The sequence below is a fragment of the Lissotriton helveticus genome, chromosome 10 (assembly GCF_964261635.1).
Source record: "Lissotriton helveticus chromosome 10, aLisHel1.1, whole genome shotgun sequence".
NCBI classification, from domain to species: domain Eukaryota; kingdom Metazoa; phylum Chordata; class Amphibia; order Caudata; family Salamandridae; genus Lissotriton; species Lissotriton helveticus.
Genome location: NC_136071.1, coordinates 60,533,801 through 60,557,945, shown reverse-complemented (window position 1 = coordinate 60,557,945; position 24,145 = coordinate 60,533,801). Strand labels below are relative to the sequence as shown.

The 24,145-nt window shown below is 45.7% G+C and overlaps 1 protein-coding gene across 1 annotated transcript in view; it reads right to left on the bottom strand.

The window, feature by feature from the left end:
• The window catches only part of LOC144783892 (extracellular calcium-sensing receptor-like), a 106,128-nt gene that overhangs the window by 45,169 nt on the left and 36,814 nt on the right, over positions 1–24,145 (bottom strand). Inside the window, exon 2 of the mRNA XM_078662634.1 lies at positions 5,197–5,488. Coding sequence (XP_078518760.1) covers positions 5,197–5,488 — 292 coding nt within the window. The remainder of the gene's footprint in view (positions 1–5,196; positions 5,489–24,145) is intronic.

The following is a 24,145-nucleotide window of genomic DNA, read 5'->3' as shown; positions in this document are numbered from 1 at the left end:
GAGAACTCTCACCCAGTCAAGAGATCAGGGCTAGATCCAACACCGTTTTTTAGCTCACTGCATCATCCCAGTTTCAGAACCTGGCTGTATGCAAATTAGTCTGTTCCTGTCCCAGTGCATGATGGGAACAGGGCAAACCAAACTACAAAGCCAATTCTTACACTGGAAAGGAAACAAGCTACCGGGGACCGGTTTCTGGCATTTCAGCCTCTTCGGCCCGGCTTGCTTGAATCCTGATGGTGCAGTGAGCAAGGGACTCATGTCTGAGCATACCCTTCCACGCTTAGGGTGGACAAAATATTTTACAACAAGGGGTGGTGATGGACAGAGTCTCTGAATTAAGCGGAGAACTCTCACCCAGTCAAGAGATCAGGGCTAGATCCAACACCGTTTTTTAGCTCACTGCATCATCCCAGTTTCAGAACCTGGCTGTATGCAAATTAGTCTGTTCCTGTCCCAGTGCATGATGGGAACAGGGCAAACCAAACTACAAAGCCAATTCTTACACTGGAAAGGAAACAAGCTACCGGGGACCGGTTTCTGGCATTTCAGCCTCTTCGGCCCGGCTTGCTTGAATCCTGATGGTGCAGTGAGCAAGGGACTCATGTCTGAGCATACCCTTCCACGCTTAGGGTGGACAAAATATTTTACAACAAGGGGTGGTGATGGACAGAGTCTCTGAATTAAGCGGAGAACTCTCACCCAGTCAAGAGATCAGGGCTAGATCCAACACCGTTTTTTAGCTCACTGCATCATCCCAGTTTCAGAACCTGGCTGTATGCAAATTAGTCTGTTCCTGTCCCAGTGCATGATGGGAACAGGGCAAACCAAACTACAAAGCCAATTCTTACACTGGAAAGGAAACAAGCTACCGGGGACCGGTTTCTGGCATTTCAGCCTCTTCGGCCCGGCTTGCTTGAATCCTGATGGTGCAGTGAGCAAGGGACTCATGTCTGAGCATACCCTTCCACGCTTAGGGTGGACAAAATATTTTACAACAAGGGGTGGTGATGGACAGAGTCTCTGAATTAAGCGGAGAACTCTCACCCAGTCAAGAGATCAGGGCTAGATCCAACACCGTTTTTTAGCTCACTGCATCATCCCAGTTTCAGAACCTGGCTGTATGCAAATTAGTCTGTTCCTGTCCCAGTGCATGATGGGAACAGGGCAAACCAAACTACAAAGCCAATTCTTACACTGGAAAGGAAACAAGCTACCGGGGACCGGTTTCTGGCATTTCAGCCTCTTCGGCCCGGCTTGCTTGAATCCTGATGGTGCAGTGAGCAAGGGACTCATGTCTGAGCATACCCTTCCACGCTTAGGGTGGACAAAATATTTTACAACAAGGGGTGGTGATGGACAGAGTCTCTGAATTAAGCGGAGAACTCTCACCCAGTCAAGAGATCAGGGCTAGATCCAACACCGTTTTTTAGCTCACTGCATCATCCCAGTTTCAGAACCTGGCTGTATGCAAATTAGTCTGTTCCTGTCCCAGTGCATGATGGGAACAGGGCAAACCAAACTACAAAGCCAATTCTTACACTGGAAAGGAAACAAGCTACCGGGGACCGGTTTCTGGCATTTCAGCCTCTTCGGCCCGGCTTGCTTGAATCCTGATGGTGCAGTGAGCAAGGGACTCATGTCTGAGCATACCCTTCCACGCTTAGGGTGGACAAAATATTTTACAACAAGGGGTGGTGATGGACAGAGTCTCTGAATTAAGCGGAGAACTCTCACCCAGTCAAGAGATCAGGGCTAGATCCAACACCGTTTTTTAGCTCACTGCATCATCCCAGTTTCAGAACCTGGCTGTATGCAAATTAGTCTGTTCCTGTCCCAGTGCATGATGGGAACAGGGCAAACCAAACTACAAAGCCAATTCTTACACTGGAAAGGAAACAAGCTACCGGGGAATTGGCTTTTGTAGTCTGGTCTGCCCTGTTCCCATGATGCACTGGGCCAGGGACGGACTAATTTGCATACAGCCAGGTTCTGAAACTGGGATGGTGCAATGAGCTAAAAAACGGTGTTGGATCTAGCCCTGATCTCTTGACTGGGTGAGAGTATTCTGCTTAATTCAGAGACTCTGTCCATCACCACCCCTTGTTGTAAATAATTTTGTCCACCCTAAGCGTGGAAGGGTATACTCAGATGTGAGTCCCTTGCTCATTGCACCATCAGGATTCAAGCAAGCCGGGCCGAAGACGGCTGAAATGCCAGAAACCGGTCCCCGGAAGCTTGTTTCCTTCCCAGTGTAAGAATTGGCTTTTGTAGTCTGGTCTGCCCTGTTCCCATGATGCACTGGGCCAGGGACGGACTAATTTGCATACAGCCAGGTTCTGAAACTGGGATGGTGCAATGAGCTAAAAAACGGTGTTGGATCTAGTCCTGATCTCTTGACTGGGTGAGAGTATTCTGCTTAATTCAGAGACTCTGTCCATCACCACCCCTTGTTGTAAATAATTTTGTCCACCCTAAGCGTGGAAGGGTATACTCAGATGTGAGTCCCTTGCTCATTGCACCATCAGGATTCAAGCAAGCCGGGCCGAAGACGGCTGAAATGCCAGAAACCGGTCCCCGGAAGCTTGTTTCCTTCCCAGTGTAAGAATTGGCTTTTGTAGTCTGGTCTGCCCTGTTCCCATGATGCACTGGGCCAGGGACGGACTAATTTGCATACAGCCAGGTTCTGAAACTGGGATGGTGCAATGAGCTAAAAAACGGTGTTGGATCTAGCCCTGATCTCTTGACTGGGTGAGAGTATTCTGCTTAATTCAGAGACTCTGTCCATCACCACCCCTTGTTGTAAACATTAATTAATAATGGTACTACACGCATGCCTCTCAAATCAGATACCTTTATTAGCCCAAACATCTTCTTTGACTTTGACTGGAGGACAGAGATTTCTTGTTAATTATTTACGTCCTAAGTTCCTAGAAACAATACGGAAAGGTTTCCATCAACCACAATATTGTCTTTTGAAATAATGCAAACTAATTTTAAATTATAATTATATAAAAGAATATAGGGTTGGGCGGTCAGACGACTAACAGTCATCGCAGCGGGAATGGGACCGCCCTACAAGGAGTCGGAGGTTCCACCCGCTGTATTATGATAGGACTGCCAGCACGGCAGTCGGAATGTATTCAATAGCACTGCAGCTTGTGTTCTTGAGCACTTTGCGCACATCCACGCACCAAAGGTGCCTGGCACATGGTGCATGGATGAGTGGGGGGCATCTCATGTGCCCCCGGCCACTTAGCAGTGGCCCACACGGGTAGGGGGCCCTGCTTGAGGCTCCAAAGTCCCTTTCTGTCTGCACTTACATGGCAGAGGGACTGCCATGTAAAGATTGAGGGACTGAGACATATTTATTCCTATGGGGTCCCCTGTGCAGGCACAACCTCCTTTGTAGGGGTTATAGTCTGACCACCGCCCAATGAGCTCCTTCAGCCTGTCTGAGGGGGGACTCTTTTCCCCTAACCACTGCACTCTGACCACCGGTATTTATTTATTTATTTATTTATTTTACGACACTTGTAGAGCGCGTACAATTACCCGTGGGCGTCTCGGCGCTAAAAAGCATTGAAGTCTCACCATGATCAGAAAGTACAGAGATGTGAGTTACTGATCGAATAACCACGTTTTCAGTTTTTTTCTGAACTGAAGAAGTGAAGAGCTTGTTTTTATGTGGTTTGGTAGGGTGTTCCAAAGTCTAGGGGCCGCAATAGAAAAGCGGCGATCACCCCAGGAAGCTGTTCGGCTACGTTGAACCACTAATTGGTTGAGTGAGGTGGATCGGAGAGTTCTCGGCGGGTTATAGGGAATCAGTTGCTCTTTGAGAAAGCAAGGTCCTTTGTCCTGTAGTGCCTTGTAGGCTATGCACAGAGATTTAAATTTTACCCTGTTGTGGATGGACAGCCAGTGGTAGTTTTTCAGAGTGTCCGAGATAGGTGCAAATTTGGGGTTTTTTGACAGTACGCGGGCAGCCGCATTTTGCACGGTCTGTAATTTTTTGGTGACTCTGCACTGAGCACTGAGCAGCAGACCGTTGCAGTAATCTAATGATGTCAGAACAAGAGAGGTGACTAACGTTTTGGCTGCTGACTCTGGTAGATAAGGTATAATTTTTCTTACCATTCTGAGCTTGAAATGGGCGTTGGCTGCCACCTTATTTGCATGGGCCATGAAATTGAGCTGGTCGTCGAAGGTAACTCCTAGGTTTCTGACCTTGACCGTGGGGCAGGGAGGAGTACCTAGGACCGATGGCCACCAGGCTGCCGACCAAACTGGGGAGAGGTTACCAAAGATAACCACCTCCGTTTTATCGGAGTTGAGCTTCAGGCAGTTCTTTGCCATCCACTCACCGATAGCAATCATCCCACTTTGGAATCTCTCCGCCACCTTCTGTCCATCACCCTTTATTGCCAGCACCAGCTGAGTGTCGTCAGCGTATGAGGTTAGGCCCATCCCATATGCTTTGATGACCCTAGCAAGGTCCGACACGTATATATTAAATAGTGTCGGACTTAGGGATGAGCCTTGAGGAACCCCACACGGTAACGACAGGTCAGCTGACTGGAAGGGACCCAGTGTAATCGCCTGGGTTCTATTGGCCAGAAAGGAGGCAAGTAAGTCCCTGGCAGTGAGCTAAATATACCCATCCTCTCGACACGGTTGACCAAGATCTTGTGGTCAACCGTGTCGAAAGCTGCTGAAAGATCCAAGAGAACTAACAAGGCAGTTCCTCCTTGATCGCGGATGACTCTAATGTCATCAGCTGTTTTGATGAGAGCGGTCTCTGTGCCGTGATTTTTGCGGAAACCAAACTGAGTTGCATCCAGCAATTTGTGGTTTTCTAAGTAGGCCGATAGCTGTTGATTCATGGCCTTTTCTGTAACTTTGGTATCATAATCTGGCAGTCGGACTGATGCTCTGGATGTTGGGCGGACCGCCACTGATGATCTGTCGGTGGCAGTTGCGCGATATCACGATGAGGGCCTCACCTGAGTTAAAAATAGTCCGAAATTAAATTTAAACAACTGATCCTCACAAGCATCAAAAAGTTTAGGATCACAGATGCAAATTTACAGTTAAATAATTATGTCTGTATATGTTCAACAGCACCAGTCATCGTACACCTTAATATCATTGTCATGCTTGCATTGTTTTTCCGTACATGATAGGCTCATAACTTACCTGAGGGAACCTGCTGAGCCCAAGTATTCTTGCCATGGGAAGAGCTTCTGATGATGGCCCATCTCCAATGAAGCCAACCAGCGTGGGGGTTGAAGGGCGGCTGTAGTTAGGTACTGTCTCTTTGCCCCCTGACAGCAGCTGCAGGGTCCCCTGAATAGCCCCCAACTCAGAGAAACAAGAGTCATAAATGTGAAATCCCACAGTGGTGTTAGGTAGAAGATCTGTAATATTATTAATTTCTCTGACGGCAAAGACCATGGCAAGGACACTTTGATAGAATTCTGAATGAATCCTGGACACAACAAAACAACATGAAACCAGAATAAATTTAAATTAAAGCAGTGCATCATATCAAATCAGAATCAAATGGCTTTTATATCAATTATAAGACATATAGGTAGCATAAAGTTAGCAAACCATCTGGTCACACGTAATTAAATTTACATAAAAAATGTTTCCATATTATTTTATTACTCTTTATATTATTTTATTTTTGTTTTAATTCATTTTGTTTAAATTAATTTCACCTTATTTAGTAGAAGCATTTATAACGTTTGTTTGACACTATTAAATTACACACAGAATTGTAAGCTTCATTGCACATAAGACATTTCTGCAGTCATTGTATTTCTAAATTGTTGGAAGGAGAGGGCAGGCTTATTTGCAGTGAGATTTTAGTCTATTGTCCTCAAACAGAGTTTGAAAAGTCTTGCCATCCTAGCTTTCCCTGTTGCCTTTTGTGGGCATCTAATGCTGACAGGATTTTGCTCTTTGGATTGCCAAACTGTACCAAAGTAGAGAGTTTCTCTACAAGATAATTAGGCTTCTAGTGATGGCCTTGAAGATGATGCTGCATCCTACACTGGAAGGGGAATTCAATAGGATTCTCAATGTAGTGGTGGCCATGAGTGAAGGAAAGATAACCTTCAAGGATGCCAAAAATTTGTGTTTAGGAAGGCAAAGAGCACCATATGCATAACATGGGGTTGTATTGTATTGCATTTTATTTGCATTTATATTGCACTTCATACCACTAACGAGGTGCTGAAAGTCATATGTGGCTACATAGAAGGCTGATTGGCGGCAGAACTTGATGGATGAATGAATGGTTTGTGTTAAAGTGTGTGTGAAGACCAGAGTTGTACTCTTATGCTGGTTTTGTTGACACATCTTGGAGAGTATTAAAGAAAAAAGGAGTGAAAAGATACGATTCTTACTCTCTAGCTAGTGTATGGATGGATAAAGAGTACATGAGTATAGGGCAGCCCATGTTGGAAGGGTTTTTGGTGTTGTGCATGTATGTCAGAAAAGGCACATATAATGTTGCTGTGGACACAGCTGCATTTTTAAGCATGAGTTTAAGAGAAAAGTGTGGGAACAGAAGGAGTAAGTAGTTGGGGCACATCAGCAACAAACTGCGATAAATATAGCAGAGCGCGCTTAGCGCGCTTTTGTTTAACGCTTATCTCCATGGTGATGTTAAATCTGGCGATAGCCGCGAAATCCAGCGATAATCCTGCAGCGATAGAGGAATCCTTAGTGATAGGGATAAGTGGATTTAGCTGTTCAATCCACCTCCCATGTCAAATATAGGTTAGTCATGATTTATGCAGACGTTAATAACCGGCGATAACTGTGGTTAGCGTGGCTTTTAATATCGCTATGGGTGTCCTGGGCAGGATTGTAAATACCGCGAAGGACAGATATTGATATTTTTAATGTAATATAGTTAGGGAATGCCTACTTTGCTTCTCATTAGCGATGTATATCGCTAAGATGCGTAGAGTTAGAAAATTGGCTGCTAACATGCGCTGATGCATATTAGCGCCGCCTTGTTAATAGGGCGATAAGATTATCGCCGCTTTAGCGGCAAAAAGTGCAGCTAAAGTGGCGATAATGCTCTTGATAATATGCCCCTTGGATACCTACCATCACTGTAGTATTCTTTATCATGTATTTTATTTTGCGGAGCTTCATATAGCGCAAACTTCACCCAAAGGTATCGGGTATCAGAGCGCTTTACATAGTACCAGTTGCTTTACATGAGGACACATTCATTTTTTGTGAGGCACAGAGAGATTAAGTGATTTGCTCAGAATCACAGGATGTTCAGCCTCATTGCTGAGACTCAAACCCAGATCCCCAGATTCGAGGTCGACCGCCTTAGCCGAAAGGCCAACTTCTCATTTGATATAAACAAAAGGAAAAAATGACCAGACGTGAAAGATGCTAACCTTTGAAGATGCAATCTTTCATGGACCATAGTATATTCCTAGCGACCTCCACTCTTAGGAATGTGCAGTATTCAACTAGCAGTAGAATATTCTCTGACGGTTTCAATCATGTGTGGTAGGGAACAAACCATCCAAATGGGCAGTATACAACCAATATCCGCCCAAATCAAACAGAGGACCATCCGTTAGGAGAGTATGGCTTTGATAATTAATTAATTTTAATGTCTCAGGATTTCTCCTAGGATGATGGGAGTGTAAACCCTAATAAATATCTTGGGTCAATTAGAAGGAAAGTACTGCTGAGGGGAAAAAAAGGTGTTGAGGAAGAGAGGCGTTGAATGGATGAAATGGATTATATGCCCACCCATGCCCGGTTAATAAAACCACAAGGATCTAAGACCAAGATGAATTGAGGCTGAGGGCTAATCCAGTTGAAGAATGTTGTTAAATTATGACACTGAAAAAGAGTGACAGAGACAAATTCAGGGAGAGGATCATCCTTTGGTCCTATCAGGCTGTAATATGCTCAAATACTTATTGTGTTGCCCTCAGTATGACGGGAATGCCCAGACCTGGGTTTTCGTGCAACTTGTGTAAGCATGGGCAAATTTTGCGGATTCGCGATCCGTGAATTTGCGGATTTGCGACTTCGCAATCCGCAAAATTTGCAAATTTGTGCGAATTTGCGGATTTTTTATTTTTGTGTATTCGCGGTGCGCTTTGCGTGTTCGCGGGGCGCTTTGCGTGTTCGCTGTTTTTTTTTGTGCGAGAACGCGATGCGCCCTCTGGTTCATCACTGCCACCCTCTCGTTTTTTGCACCCTTCTGCCCTCTGTACCACTCGTTTCTGTGCCTTTCTGCCCTCTACCCCACTCGTGTTTGTGCCCTTCTGCCCTCTGCCCCACTTTTTTGTGCCTTTCTGCCCCACTCGTTTTTGTTCCCTTCTGCCCTCTGCCCCACTCGTTGTTGTGCCCTTTCTGCCCTCTGCCCCACTCATTTTTGTTCCCTTCTGCCCTCTGCCCCACTCGTTGTTGTGCCCTTTCTGCTCTCTGCCCCACTCATTTTTGTTCCCTTCTGCCCTCTGCCCCACTCGTTGTTGTGCCCTTTATGCCCTCTGCCCCACTCATTTTTGTTCCCTTCTGCCCTCTGCCCCACTCGTTGTTGTGCCCTTTCTGCCCTCTGCCCCACTCTTTGTTGTGCCCTTCTGCCCTCTGCCCCACTCGTTGTTGTGCCCTTCTGCCCTCTGCCCCACTCGTTGTTGTGCCATTCTGCCCTCTGCCCCACTCGTTGTTGTGCCATTCTGCCCCACTCGTTGTTGTGCCCTTCTGCCCTCTGCCCCACTCGTTGTTGTGCCCTTCCGCCCTCTGCCCGACTCGTTGTTGTGCCATTCTGCCCTCTGCCCCACTCGTTGTTGTGCCCTTCTGCCCTCTGCCCCACTCGTTGTTGTGCCCTTCTGCCCTCTGCCCCACTCGTTGTTTTGCCATTCTGCCTTCTGCCCCACTTGTTGTTGTGCCCTTTCTGCCCTCTACCCCACTCATTGTTGTGCCCTTCTGCCCTCTGCCCCACTCCTGTTTTATTTTAGAATGGCGCCGGCAAGCTGCCAGCGCCATTCTAAAATAGTTACTAATTTAGCTTAATCAGGAAGCACTAATCTATACTAATATAATAAAGAGAGAGCCCAAACCTTTGAGGCGGGTAATCTCAGGAATCACAGCACAAATCACAACACCCAATACAGCGTTGGAAAGGGCAGTTGCAGCAGAAGGACATAGGCCATGCAGACGCCCACCATATACATTTAAAAGGTAAAAGAACCGAGCCAGCAAAGTAGTCCCTTGTGGGTGTGCCTGTGTTGTGATGTGGGCGTGTGCTGGGGGCGTGACAAACGCTGGGGGCGTGTGGTACGTTCCGCCCTTCATGCCGTGTCTCATATCGTGTGCTGTGGGCGTGTGCTGGGGGCGTGGACGGGGCGCGGGATTACGGGGAAAAAAAGCGAGCGTTGTGCCCAATATTTCATTGTTTTTTCTTCCCAGGTTCTGTACATTCCAGCTCCGGGTGTCCACCCTGCTCCCTTTAAATACCCCTGCACCCCATAATCATAACCCACCCTTACTCCTTAAAATACCCCAACACCCTTAAAAAGGAACCCATCTTAAAACTATAAATATACCCTGTACCCCAAAACCCAAACCTATCCCTAAACCCTAAAAATACCCCTGTACCCCAAAACCCAAACCTAGCCCTGAACCCTATAAATACCCCTGTACCTCAAAACCCAAACCTACCCCTGAACCCTAAAAATACCCCTGTACCCCAAAACCCAAACCTAGCCCTGAACCCTAAAAATACCCCTGTACCCCAAAACCCAAACCTAGCCCTGAACCCAAAAATACCCCTGTACCCCAAAACCCAAACCTAGCCCGAACCCTTAAAATATCCCTGTACCCCAAAACCCAAACCTCCCCCTGAACCCTAAAAATACCCCTGTACCCCAAAACCCGAAACTAGCCCTGAACCATAATAATAACCCTGTACTCCAAACCTACCCCTGAACCCTAAAATACCCCTGTACCCCAAAACCCAAACCTAACCCTGAACCCTAAAAATACCCCTGTACCCCAAAACCCAAACCTAGTCCTGTACCCCAAAACCCATACCTAGCCTTAAACCCTAAAACTACCCCTGTGCCCCATAACCCAAAACTATATGTGAACCCCTAAAATATCCAAACATCCCAAAACATATACCTCAGTACCCCAAAACATATACCCCTATACCCATACTTACCTTATCCAAACACTAAAAAAAAACATGCTTTTACCATTCATGCATTTACAATGAATTTCGTTGTAAATGTATGCATGGTAAAGCATATAAAATGGTATGCCATGCGTTATAATGGCATTGCGGAGTCATGGTACTTTCGTAATGAAAGTATGCGAAGTGATGGTATGCGGAAAGAAAGTTGCGGAATAATGGGTGTTTACATTGTACATTGGTGGCACGGCGGCCCACATCTCCAGCAACATACTCATATTTTTTCACCACCGATTTGAAAAATGCACAGGTCTCTCTCATTGATGGCCAGCTCCGATATACACTTTTAGGCACACCTCCCGCCACAAGTTCTAGAATTGCGAACTTTAGAGCTGGGGAGCTACGTTCGAATCTCGCATCAGCTCAACATCCTGTGATTCCAGGCAAATCGCTTTGTCTCCCCGTGCCTACCACAAATGAATGTGTTCTTCTGTAATGTAAATTGTGCTCATGCCATGTTGTCGAGTTTGCGCTATGTAATATTGCAAGGAAAAATAAAGTAGGGAAACTCGAGTTCACACACTACTGAACGCGCACTCTTAAGTGTATCAGCAGTGCACTGTGAATCGGAGCGTTTCACAGGCCTGTCACAGATAAGAAATGCTATCAAAACGAAATCCTACAAAACAATATACTACTGGCCGGCAGCAATTCATACCCGGACAATGTCGGGACGGGCTGCTAGTAGATAAAATAAAGTAGGTGCTCGAGTTGAAGCTCGAATTCAGTTAAACTCGAGCACCTGCTTTATTTTATCTAGTAGTGCTTCCTGTTGAAACTAACTTAGTAACTATTTTAGAATGGCTCTGGCAGATTGCCGGCGCCATTCTAAAATAGTTACAAGCTTGAAGCTTGAACTTTTGCCCCCCGGATCCGTTCCGCTCGCGGATATGCGGATTTTCGGATTTTCAGCAAATTCGCGGATTGCGAATTTGCCGAAAATCCGCAAAATCCGTGAGCGGAACGGATTTTGCGCCCATGCTTAATCTTGTGTCACTGGAACCAAGCTATACACAGCTAATGAGTCCATAACTAGGGTGAAAATGGTCCTGGGTTGCTTGTGTTCCGGTTCAGGGAGGACCTAGGTTGGCAGTTGGGCTGGACTGTTCTGATTGGAGCAGGGTCAAGACTGATTTGCAAATAGCTGTGCCACAAACTGAGGTGATGAAGTGTGCAAAATAACAATAGATTGGAATATATTCAATTGTAATTACCATTGGCTGAGATTAATTCAAGCATTCCATCCATCACTTTTTTGTCTACTTTAGATTGTCACCCTAATTAGGACAGGTATGTCCAGACATGGGTCCCGTGCACAAAGTGTAATTGCAACCAGCTATAGTCGACTGATGAGTCTATTACAAGGGTAAAACCAGTTCTGTTCTGTGCTTGTGTTCTATTCAGGGAGGACCTGGCTTGGCAGTTCGGGTGACTGATCTGAGTGGAGCAGAGTCAAGTTTGATTTGGAAATAGCTATATTCAAACTGAGGTAACATAGTATGAAAAATAACGATAGATTGGGATGTGTCCCAGCGTAATTACCAGTTGTAGAGATTAAGTCAAACATTCCATCCAACACTTTTTGTATACTTTAATACATTGCCCTAAGTGGTTCATGCATACCCAGATGTCGAACCAGTGCAGACTGTGTCACTGGAACTAAGCTGTCCCTGTCTGATGAGTGCATAACTAGGGTGAAACCGGACGTAAGTTGCTTGTGTTCTGGTTCAGGGAGAACCTGGCTTCACTATTTGGTTTAAACACTTCTAATTGAAGAAGGGTCGACTGATTTGCATATAGCTGGGTCTAAATTGAGTTGATATGGTATGCAAAATAACGATGGAGTGGAATGCAACTGAGTAATTGCGAGTAGCAGAGATTAATTCAAGCATTCCATCCATCAATTTTTTGTATACGTTAGTTCTTCCATGATGAGGTCCATCAACCAGATGAGTCAAAGCAGTACTGGCTTTCAGACTGCCGAGCATGGACAGTAAAGTGAGCAAAAACACGTTCTCCGTGTTTGTGTATGTGTTTACCAAGATATCAGCAATATCTTGCCAAACACATGCACAAACACAGAGAATATATTTAAAGTAATTAAAGATATATTGCACCTACTGGCATTACCATCCTGATGCTGCCTCAGGTGTTCGCTCTCTGGATCTTCATCATCACATCTACTCTCAATCCCATCCTCATTATCCTCAGGCATTTTATTACAGATAAATATGGAAAATAGCATAAAAGACTATAATAGGACCACATTTGACGGTCGTATAATCTTAAGGACTAACATTGTGGTGCTGACAGTTCCACCTTCCTTTTAAAAGACAGATGGCATGTTTGATGTTGGTAAGTGATTAGAAGTGTGCCCAGCTATTTTGAGTGGCTTTGAACAGTCTCTGTTTCTTGCAATGGTATCATCAGTGATGACTTCAGTGGTATCCTGCATTACCTACAAATGATGTATTGATGAGCATGAGTGGTGTGGAACCTGATGACTAACTACATGTGCTGTACAATGGCAAATTGTTTCTAATGAAAAAATAATATTAGTTTGTACTTACAAGGCAATATGGTGAAAGTTATTCATTGCAAAGAGTCACCGAATTGACACTCCTTTTGATATATATTACACAAAGTCCAAATTGTATGGAATTCAGACTTTATTGATTATGACTCCTAGATTAGTTAAGCAAATAGAAAACCTGACTCAATAATAAGAAGTACTTGCTGTAAGGATATCCAGGACCGGTTTTGCTCCAGGCCTGTCAGGCACTAATCTTGTACTTGATGCAAGAGCCAATGAAAGTATTCAACCAGCTCACAGAATTGGCACCCTGGCAATATGAACCTCATGGATTAGCATTGATAGCTGGAGAATACTGTGTGTAGTAGGAAAAAGAAAGGCTAGAGTAGAAGGAGAACATAGTCCACCAGTAACCACCTCAGGATCAGGCAAGGAAAGAAAGCAGGCACTGAAATACATAGAGAAAATATTGGACTGCTGGATGCTTGACTCCACCATATAATATGAATCATTGACTCAAACATGCCTTCAGAAGGCAAACTGAAAATGTGCCTTAAAAAGGTGGCACACTTTCAATGTGCCTTCCTAAGGCAGCAAACTGGAGGGGAGAAAGGGGGTTCCATGGACCCCCAGACATCCTCTTGAAGGTGGATGAAATCACTCACTGCACCTACCTCAAGGGGATCTCTCTCCTTTCTTGAAAGTGCATGCGGGTTGCCGCCTGCTCTGCAAAACACCACCGAGCAGTTGTAAACAGCCCTTTGTATTTCTCTTGAATGTGCTACACCCAGGGCAGAATGAGTTAGCTTCTGCCCCCTGACAACAGCACACTCACCATAATAGGATCAGTTTCCCTGTTTGTGCGTGGTTCACCTGTTTCAAGGTGTGCCATGGCACAAACATAGCAAGTGCACCCTGTGTGTCATGGGGTCACACGTGCCTTACTGAAAACAAAGAGGACAATGGTATGTAGGTTCCCTCTATTGTAATGGGAAATGACTTACACCATATCATGCTAAGCCATTGCAAACCATGGTAATACATGTCCCAAAGGAAGAACATTCACTGTCAGGGCAGGTAAGTAGTCACAGAGGCACGTCAATAGCATTCAATAGCTAAAAGGGCTTTATGGAGCTGACAGTGATTTACCAACAAAGTTCATATAAAGTGCCGGGCTGCCCGGAAAGTATTCCCCCAATGCGTAGCAGCAAACAAGGCAAAAAAAGCAGGTGTCATAAACCTTCCAATCTAGGTGAGCAAGGGATGTCCAGAATATCCCCCAAACAGAAAAATAGAGTAACATTTAACAAATAAAATGTAACCAAAATGACAGGAATCCAATCAGTAGTTCTGCAGATATTGAATTTTAAAATTGTAGGTAAGTATAACATGTAAAAGCACACAGCACCAATCTCTTGGTCATCTGATTAAGCTAGACTGGTGGAAAGTCACAAGTACAGGATGACCATGATGCAGCACGGGTCGTAAACAAGGACCAGGTTAATCCTGCTGAAAAGTCTAGATCGAAGTGTCTAGTTCAAGGTGGAGAAGGCCATAAAGAGTAGTGACAGCATCCCAGGTAGCCTGCAGAGCAGGCGAGTCATCTGGAAGTCAAGTGTTGTTGGAGCTTAGCTTTGCAGTCATCCTGGGCTCTAACACAAGGTGCAGGTCTCACAGTAACAGACAACACTGATGGTTGCTGTAGCACGAAGATTCGGGTTCACTGGAGCTTCACATTGGCAGTTGTCGCAGGCAATATAGTCTCAATGACAACAGGGCCATTTACAGTCCAATTCTTCAAGATGTTTCCTTTTTATTTTTAAGGAGGAGCTCCACAGACGCCAGCTAGGGGACTAGGACCTAAGGAGGCACCTCCTGCAGATTAAAAACTCACTCCAGCAAAGGTCAGTAGAGCCCAAGCAGGTCCAGTTGCAGCAGGTAATCTGGGCAGTTGGAGTGGGCCTCTGGAGCTTGCTGTGTCCTCATGGCAAAGAACAGGAAGCCAGCCAACTAGCCCTTGAAGTCACTCAGGTTAGCCTACAATGATAGGGACTAGGTCCAGTCTTCCTTTCTGGCCTCAAGCAGCAGTTCAGCCTTTGGTAGTATCAGGGAAGTCCTCTGGGGAACAAGGCAGTTATTCTTCTATAATGGGCACAGGTCCAGGAGTGTATTGAAGAGGTGTCTTGAATGTTCAATATTTATATCAGCCTTTGAAGAGGGGGGTTCCCTATAATACCCCAACATCTGGTTCTGTAAATGTCTTCCCTTTCCTTTCCAAGGCTCCAAGAAGTCTGGGGTGACAAATGGCTAGGGTCATGTTCTCTGGAGGTAAACTCTTTGAAGTGGAAGTCGAGCAGCAGACAGTTCTGCCTCAAGCCATCCTAGCCGGATGGCCCATTTGTCCTTCACCAATCCTTTTGTCTCACCATCTTTCAAGAATACACAAACCCCAACAGCAGAGTCATTTACATTCATGTGACCAAGGACAATTGCTTCAAGCACCAAATGATTAGGATAAAAAAATGCAACTTTTATTAAAGAATATTTCAAATTACAATTCATTTGAGTGTGCCATGACATGTCTAACTTCTCCTAATCCAAACTTATCACTTATTAAATGTAACAAGGTAACCCAATGTTATCCAATTGGTCTAATAGACCTTACTGTAGTCAAAACACATTTAGGAGTTTTTCACTACCAGGATATGTAAAACTTAAAACCACATGTCCCACTTTTTAAATATAAGGAACCCTGCCCTATGAATATTTAGGACATAACTTAGAGGTGACTCATATTAATTAAAAGGGAAGGTTTAGGCTGGACAAAATGTTTGTTTTGCCAGGTTAAAATGTCAGTTTAAAATTGTACTACAGGCTGCAATAGCATTTAATTTACTGCCCCTAGGGACAGATAGTAGCGTATACTAGTAAATTATAAATAAATAAGATTTTCCTATTGGGTGTAGGCTAATGTGACCATGTTTAGGGAGACAATGCAAGCACTTTAGCACTGGCTGCCAGTTGTAAGGTGCATAGAGTCCTAAAGGTAACAAAAACAAATTCAGGAAACAGGAGGCATGTAGGCAAAAGGTTTGGGTTAAGTCCACCAATAAGGAAAATAGGGATGTCAGGTCAAACAAGCACCTAATGTGTTATGGAATAGATAGGCAAGAACACCGGGCTTCATACCTACATATGTAGCCTGGCTGCTGTAACTTTTAAACCTATAGGCAAACCTGTCAAATGACAGGAAGGAACCCTATTTTAAAATATTAAACAAGCCAATCCCAAAGAGCCTTATAGCTCATACGTTAGTGAGACGTGCATTTAAAAGAGGAACATATATATTTTTATATTAGCATGTTCCTACAGTGACTAACAGCCAAAGTTATTTTCACTGTAAAAGGCTGTTACTGATCTTGTGATTAAAATTAAAATGCAATAGAAATGTTGTTTTTGGTATCATTGATTTAGGCGAATTTAAAGAAATTATGAAACGCATCACCACACTTTTTAATATTTTTAAAAAATCCAATTCCATGCCAAAGCTGACAAATATGCACGTAATGTAACTTTTAAAAAGTTAGGCTGTACCTACCTGAAGTTCCATTGGCTAATTAGCATTTACAAGCCTCTTGAGCCACTTTTGCGTCACTTTTCCCATGTTAAAAGTGATGCATAAGTGGTGCAAGGGGATTGTAAATCTGCCCCTCTATATGCAGGATCTCCTTTAAATACTTCTCCTATGCTCCTTTTTAATTTTGCTCTAGCAGGTCCTCTTGGAAAGCACATCTTCATATATGATGAGACTCCATTACTAGTTCAATTATTTGAACACACCCTTGTTGCAAAAGAAATTTCATAATTGTCGATTCTTTTCACTGGACCCTGTGTAATATATTTTATCACTGTTGTCTTAATTGTGATGACCAAATAATCCTTGTGTCCTTTTTGCATCTAATATGTTCACTGTTGTGCCAAATTTCTCTTGCCTTAAACCAATGGTTAAGTGACAGGAATAGATGTTTGTTGTCACTGCTGTACAAATCTCCTACTTTTAGATCCTTTGCTAGCAAAAAATTGACCAATGTGGGTTTTGCATAGTCCATTAGGAAAGATGTTCTATTGTTGTCAAATGTAATTCTCGCTGCTGAACACTTTTTTATGTTGCCATTAATTGTTGTCAAATGTAGGCTTCTCGGAGCCACAGTTAATTTTCTCCTATCATATTTCTCCTTCGATACATAAGTGATTACCTAGAATTCCCAAGTTTTTCTCTTGGTATTGTTGAACATGATCATCAGTCACAAGGGATGGGATGTTGGCAATAAAATCCTAAAGAAGGAGGAAAGCCACAGCTGAATAATTTGAAGTGATTTCCTCAATCAGGATAACCAAAATTCCTAATAATTGATCCTGATTTTCTTGTGGCGGACAACAGGTGTTGTACAATACATCAAACTTAATTCTGAAGCACTCCCTCTTTTGTCTATGTCAAATTTTCTGTGGCTGTTTGTCTTGTTTGGCGTGCATGCACTCGAGTGTGCTCCGCTCCATTTGCACACTAATACTATCCGTACTTGAACAATGGCCCGCTCCGTGCTGGTCATAAACGAGTTGCACAGCCGTATACACATAGTGTTCCAAATTATTCACTTTAACCATAGTTTTTCGATATTTAATCCATTTATTGCCAATTTTTATCCAAACTTCGTTGTCACGCCAAGGATACGAAATTCATTGAAACTTCTGCGTATGAATACTTCATGAATGCCTATCCAGGCTTAAACATGACCATGTACTGAATCTCGAGTCCTCCAAATTATACAAAAATTACATCACACCCAATGCATTTCGCTCTACGCTTCGTCAGGGGTATCTACAATAAAAAATTCACATGTTTCCATTACTGTTTAAATTGCAACATATTTCAACATTATTGTTAGAATCCACTGCCCACTCAATAATTACAAGACAGCTATTCACTACGTAAATGCTTGCTAATCCCCACCATCTGCTGTGCGTTTTTTTACTAAAACCCTATTCCCATAACGAAACTCCCCATTAGCGTGCATCCTTTAAAGTAATCTTAAATCTTAGTAACCTAAATTGTGATAAAAACAGATTTGTTGCTATAATCCTAATACCTCTTAAATTCACGTTAACTTTAACCTTCTCCCTCTCCCATTCCTAACCCAACGGGCTCTTTTATATAATCTATTACGAACGCAAATAGATTATATAAAAGTGCCCGTTGGGTTCGGAATTCAGTACATGCTCATGTTTAAGCCTGGATAGGCATTCATGAAGTATTCATACGCAGAAGTTTCAATGAATTTCGTATCCTTGGCGTGACAACGAAGTTTGGATAAAAATTGGCAATAAATGTATTAAATATCGAAAAACTATGGTTAAAGTGAATAATTTGGAACACTATGTGTATACGGCTGTGCAACTCGTTTATGACCAGCACGGAGCGGGCCATTGTTCAAGTACGGACAACAGGTGTTACAATAATTATACTGTTCTTAATATTTTGATGTGAAGTATTCATCGAATCATTTGAATCAGAGATCATGGCAGTTAGAAAATCTCTATGTTATATCAATATTTGATTGCTCTTATTAATTAATTTTCACTATCACAAGTAAGTTTAAGCCACCCACTGGCCTTCCAAATCTTCCTGTAACAGTAATTTTCCTTTATACAAAGTAATCCTAAAGTACAATATTATTTGATCAAGTTTTTGCAGCACAGCAACATGCATGACATTATCTTTCAATTTTGCAAGCTAAGGTTTTACACTCCTTTTGAGACCTTTAATGCTCCAAGACAAAATTCAAATTGTGCTATCATCAGGACTGGTATGGCTTTGAAACCTAGCTTTCTGTATTAATGGCAGCTTCAATCCCATTCATGTCATGTTCCTTCACCAGGATAGCTGTGTGTATATATATCACCATTTTAAAGTATGTTTTAGCTATCCCAATACGTTCATGTACAGGCATATCCTGGATCCCAAAGTTTATCTAGGCCCATGAGGATATTACCATTTTTGTTACTCCGTCTCCGGTGGGACAGGTGCATTTATTCCCACATAATTAATAAAGTCCAAAACCTAAGTGTCTGATTTTATCCAACAAGCTTAAGATGTCCTTAGTCACTAATGTTGAGTAAAATGCAATAACGCTGTTTAAGTTATTTTCGAGTGGCTCAGAACAGCACCAAAAACCAAAAGTATTTTTGAGCAATTTAAAAATGAATTTGTAGCACAATTGGCAAACCTGTCTACCAGGCGTTGCACCAGTCAATGTTCTTTCGGATCGATGTAAGGAGTTGTAGGCTTATGTTAACAATCGGGTTCTTGCACTATCGACTCCTTGTCTACTCCCTATTTTGATCCCATTGCAGCTCTAAATCCCTGATAGGCATATTTTCACATAGAATATTATCAACCATCATTCAATCAATCAATCAATCATGGCATTTATATCGCGCACTACTCACCCGGAAGGGTCTCAAGGCGCGTGGGGAGGGGGGGTCTGCTACTGCTCGAACAGCCTGGTCTTGAGCTGTTTCCTGAAGGCGAGGTGGTCCTAGGTCATCCGCAGGCGGACGGGCAGGGAGTTCCATGTCTTAGCCGCTAGGTAGGAGAAGGATCTTCCTCCGGCGGTGGCTCTCTGGATGCGAGGCACGACGGCGAGGGCGAGGTTCGCTGATCGCAGCTGGCGGGTGGGCGTGTAGAAGGTCAGGCGGTCGTTGAGGTACCTAGGGCCCAGGTCGTGGAGGGATTTGTGTGCGTGGGTGAGGAGTCTGAACGTGATCCTCTTGTTGACAGGGAGCCAGTGTAGGTCTCTCAAGTGGCTCGAGATGTGGCTGCGACGGGGGATGTCCAGGATGAGTCGGGCGGAGGTGTTCTGGATGCGCTGGAGTCTCTTCTGAAGCTTGACTGTTGTTCCGGCGTAGAGGGTGTTTCCATAGTCCAGTCTGCTGGTGATGAGGGCCTGGGTGACCGTCTTCCTTGTCTCGGTGGGAATCCATTGGAAGATCTTGTGGAGCATGCGGAGTGTGTGGAAGCAGGATGAGGAGACGGCGTTGACTTGTCTGGTCATCGATAGGGAGGAGTCCAGGATGATGCCCAAGTTGCGTGCGTGGTCTGTTGGCTTGGGTGCGGCGCCTAGGGCTGGGGGCCACCAGGAGTCGTCCCATGCGGAGGGCGATGTTCCTAGGATGAGGACTTCTGTCTTGTCCGTGTTCAACTTTAGGCGGCTGCTGTTCATCCATTCGGCGACGTCTTTCATCCCTTCGTGAAGGCTCGCTTTGGCGGTGTCGGGGTCTCTGGTGAGGGAAAGGATCAGCTGGGTGTCATCGGCGTAGGAAATGATGTTCAGGTTGTGATTGCGAGCGATGGCAGCTAGTGGTTTCATGTAGATGTTGAAGAGAGTGGGGCTGAGCGATGATCCTTGCGGGACGCCGCAGATGACTTCGGTGGCCTCCGAGCGGAACGGCGGGAGGCGTACTCTCTGTGTTCTTCCGGAGAGGTATGAGGTTATCCAGTTCAGGGCCATCCCCTGTATGCCGGTGTCATTGAGTCGTTGGACTAGGGTGCGGTGGCAAACAGTATCGAATGCAGCGGAGAGGTCAAGGAGGATGAGTGCCGCTGTTTCACCGTTGTCGAGCAGGGCTCGGATGTCGTCAGTGGCTGCGATGAGGGCGGTCTCGGTGCGGTGATTGGCTCTGAATCCGGACTGCGATGGGTCGAGGGATCCGTTCGTCTCGAGGAAGGCGGCCAGTTGCTTGTTGACGACCTTTTCGATGACTTTGGCCGGGAAGGGAAGGAGCGAGATGGGGCGGAAGTTCTTGAGGTCGGTCGGGTCCGCTGTTGGTTTCTTCAGTAGTGCGCTGAGCTCGGCGTGCTTCCAGCTCTCAGGGAAGGTGGCTGTGTTGAAGGAGGTGTTGATGATGTCCCGGAGATGGGGTGCGATGGTGGGGGCCGCTTTGTTGAAGATGTGGTGGGGGCACGGGTCGGTCGGCGATCCAGAGTGGATGGTGTTCATTATGCTTGTCGTGTCTTCGGGGGTCACCTCGGTCCATGTCTGGAGGATGGCGGCTGGGTGCGTAGGTTCGACCGGTGGGTGCGGGGGTTGAGCGCTGAAACTGTTGTGGATGTCGGAGATCTTGCGGTGGAAGTACGAGGCGAGGGAGTCGCAGAGGTCCTGTGAGGGGGTGATGTCGTGTTGCCGGTGCTGGGGTTGGAGAATTCCTTGACGATGTTGAAGAGCTCCTTGCTGTCATGGGCGTTCTTGTCCAGTCGTTCCTTCAGAGATTTCTTCTTTGTGGTGCGGATGAGCTGGTGATGTCTGCGGGTGGCGAGTTTGAGGGCGGTCATGTTGTCGGTGGTCTTGTTGAGGAGCCAGGTCTTCTCGAGGGTGCGGCAGGCCTTCTTGGAGTCCTTGAGTTCGTCGGTGAACCAGGGAGCCTTCTTGCTTCTGGGTCTGGTGAGTGGGTCCTTCGGTGGGGCGAGGTCGTCAGCGCTTGCGGTCAGCCACTGCGTGAGGTTGCAGGCTGCTGTGTTAGGGTCCGTTGTCCTGACGGGTGGGTTCTGGCTGAGGGAGGTGGCGAGCTGGTCGGCGGTGATCTTGCTCCAGTTCCTGTGGGGAACCTGCTTCGGGTGGTGGTGGGCCGTGTTCTTCACGAAGCTGAAATGGACGCAGCTGTGGTCGGTCCAGTTGAGTCCGGTGGTGTGACTGAAGGAGACGTGCTTGCTGGAGGAGAAGATAGGATCGAGCGTGTGGCCGGCGTAGTGGGTGGGGGTGTTGACCAGCTGCTTGAGTCCGAGGTTGGCGAGGTTGTCCAGCAGGGTGGTGGTGTTGCGGTCGTTGTTGTTCTCCAGGTGGAAGTTGAGGTCCCCGAGGAGGATGTAGTCGGTGGAGGGGAGGGCGTGTGGGCTGATGAAGTCCGTGATGTCATCGCAGAACTGTGATCGCGGTCCCGGGGGTCTGTAGATGAGGGTGCCTCTGAGGGTCGTCTTCGGGTCGGTGTGGATCTGGAAGTGGAGGTGTTCGGCAGCGCTGAATGTGATGCTGGAGTCAGTCGAGATGCGAATGGTGCTCTTGTGTACGATGGCGATGCCTCCTCCGGTCTGGTTGATGCGGTCCCTCCTGATGATCTTGTAGCCGTCTGGGATGGCTATGGCGATGTCGGGGGCTGAGGAGGCGTTCATCCAGGTTTCCGTGAGGAAGGCGACGTCAGGGGATGCGGTGTCGAGGAGGTTCCAGAGTTCCACGGCGTGGCGGTGGATGGAGCGGGTGTTGAGCATGATGCACTTGAGGTGGTTGTTGCTTCCAGTCTTGGCAGGTGCGGTGTAGGTTCGGTGGCAGGAGAAGTTGCAGGATCGGCAGACGAAGGGTCCATGGGTGTGTCGCGGGGATGCTTGGTAGCATCCGGGGGCTCGGGCGGTGTTGAGTGCGATGAGTGTGGCGAAGTTGTAGGTCCTGCGGGGGGGCTGGCGGGCGCGGGGGCCAGGGGGTCTGGCGCTGGGCGCGGTCCAGGCACGGACGGGCGCAGACGGGCTTACCTTTGGCGCACCTTCGGCGCTCAAACGGCGCTCCCGCTGCGCGCATCCGCTGCGCGGTCGCTGAGGGGGCGTCATAAATAAGGAGCCGGGAGGGAGGGTCAGCTGGGAGGCGGGGTGGCCAATGGGCAGTGAGGGGAGGCGTGACTGGAGGCGGAGGCGGGAGCAGGAAGGAGGAGACTGGGGCGGCGGCGGGAGAACGGGGGGGAAGTGACCGGGTCAGCGGCGGCGGTCAGCAGGCGAGGAAGGGGCAGCCGCGGCAGGCAGAGAGCGGCAGGCGGAACCTACGAGGCAGCAGGCAGAAGGTGGCGTCAGTCAGCAGATCAGCGGTAGGCAGGCGCCAGGCAGCAGCAAGCAGGCAGGCGGCAGAGCAGTGGAGAGGAGCGACCGGCTGTGGGGGCACATTTATTTCAGTAACATTAGTTCTGGGAGATGACAACTAAATTGTTTGTTAAAGATTGTCTACTTGAGGCTGTTTGTATGGGCAAACCAAAGTAATCTTGGGCCCTTTTATCCAAATTCTCCTCTTCCATTTTCTTCTTTATTTTTAGGACCTTAATTTTGTCACCTGTGAACTTAATCTGATCGGTGAGCCCCTCTCCTTTATTTGCTGGTGTCATATCAATCAACTTTCCTAAAGGTACACCATCATCTACTATGACAATGTCAATTTCCTCAATTTCCATCACTACAAGGTTCTGTAAAATATTTCTTGCATATTCTCCTCCTGCAGGACACGTGTGGACCATCATATGACTTTTTGATAATCCCTCACTTTATGGCGCTGTTTCTAATGAGAAAACATCTTCAGAGCCAGATTTGCTCCTATCTTATTTTCACTAGATTTGTTAGAATTCAGATCCAATTGGTGATGTTAAATTGAAAAAGTGATATCTGTTTTTTGGCCCATATCATTCAGTAGTTTAGACAGAGACTCATAATAGATTCAAGCATATTTCTAATTAATGTAACTAATAAGACACTCTCCACTAGATCAGAATCCCAAACTGGAATAGATGGACTCTGTTGATTCCTTCATGTACTCCTCACACCATTGCAGGATATTGGTTTATCTGAGAAGGGGCTTCCATTCCTTAGAATAGAGTAAGTCATGTAAGGCAAGGGAAATAATTGTTGCCTTTATGGGTACCATTTTATCTATACCTTGTGTTTTTGACTATAAGTGTTATAATAAGCATCTAGCTCTAATTCTCCCAATACATTGAACAAAGAGACACATCAGTAGAGTCCCTCACTGAACAAACATTCCAAAAATCGAGTTATCAACTATTATGTTAAAATCATTGTTTTGCCTGGAGAACCCTGGAATTTTTTAATCCTGCCCATTGGGACCAAGCTCACCTTTCTCCAGAGCTTAATTGTGGGAAAAGTAATTGCCTATAAAGAAGGCACACTTGATGCTTGAACTGTGACTGATGGTTAATTTATAGTAAATATATTTATGGTGTATGGGTCCTCTCTCTGCTTCCCTTCTAATGTATCCATTATGTTTTTATCAGTTCCTATTGCATACGGAAGATGCTCATTTTGACTTGACATGCCTCAGTTATATATCATCTGAAGTAAGGGTATAACCAGCATCTGTTTGGGAGGATTGTTCTCTAAGATGACCTGCTTTAAAGATGTCTGTTAATTAAGCTCAGAAACATTCACATATCACTCTTTAGCTGGTGCAGCTACCTCAAGTACTTTAACAAATCGTTTCATATAGTCTCGTATGGTTGACTTTCTACCAACACTTTTTGCCTCAATGGAATATTTACCCAAGAGA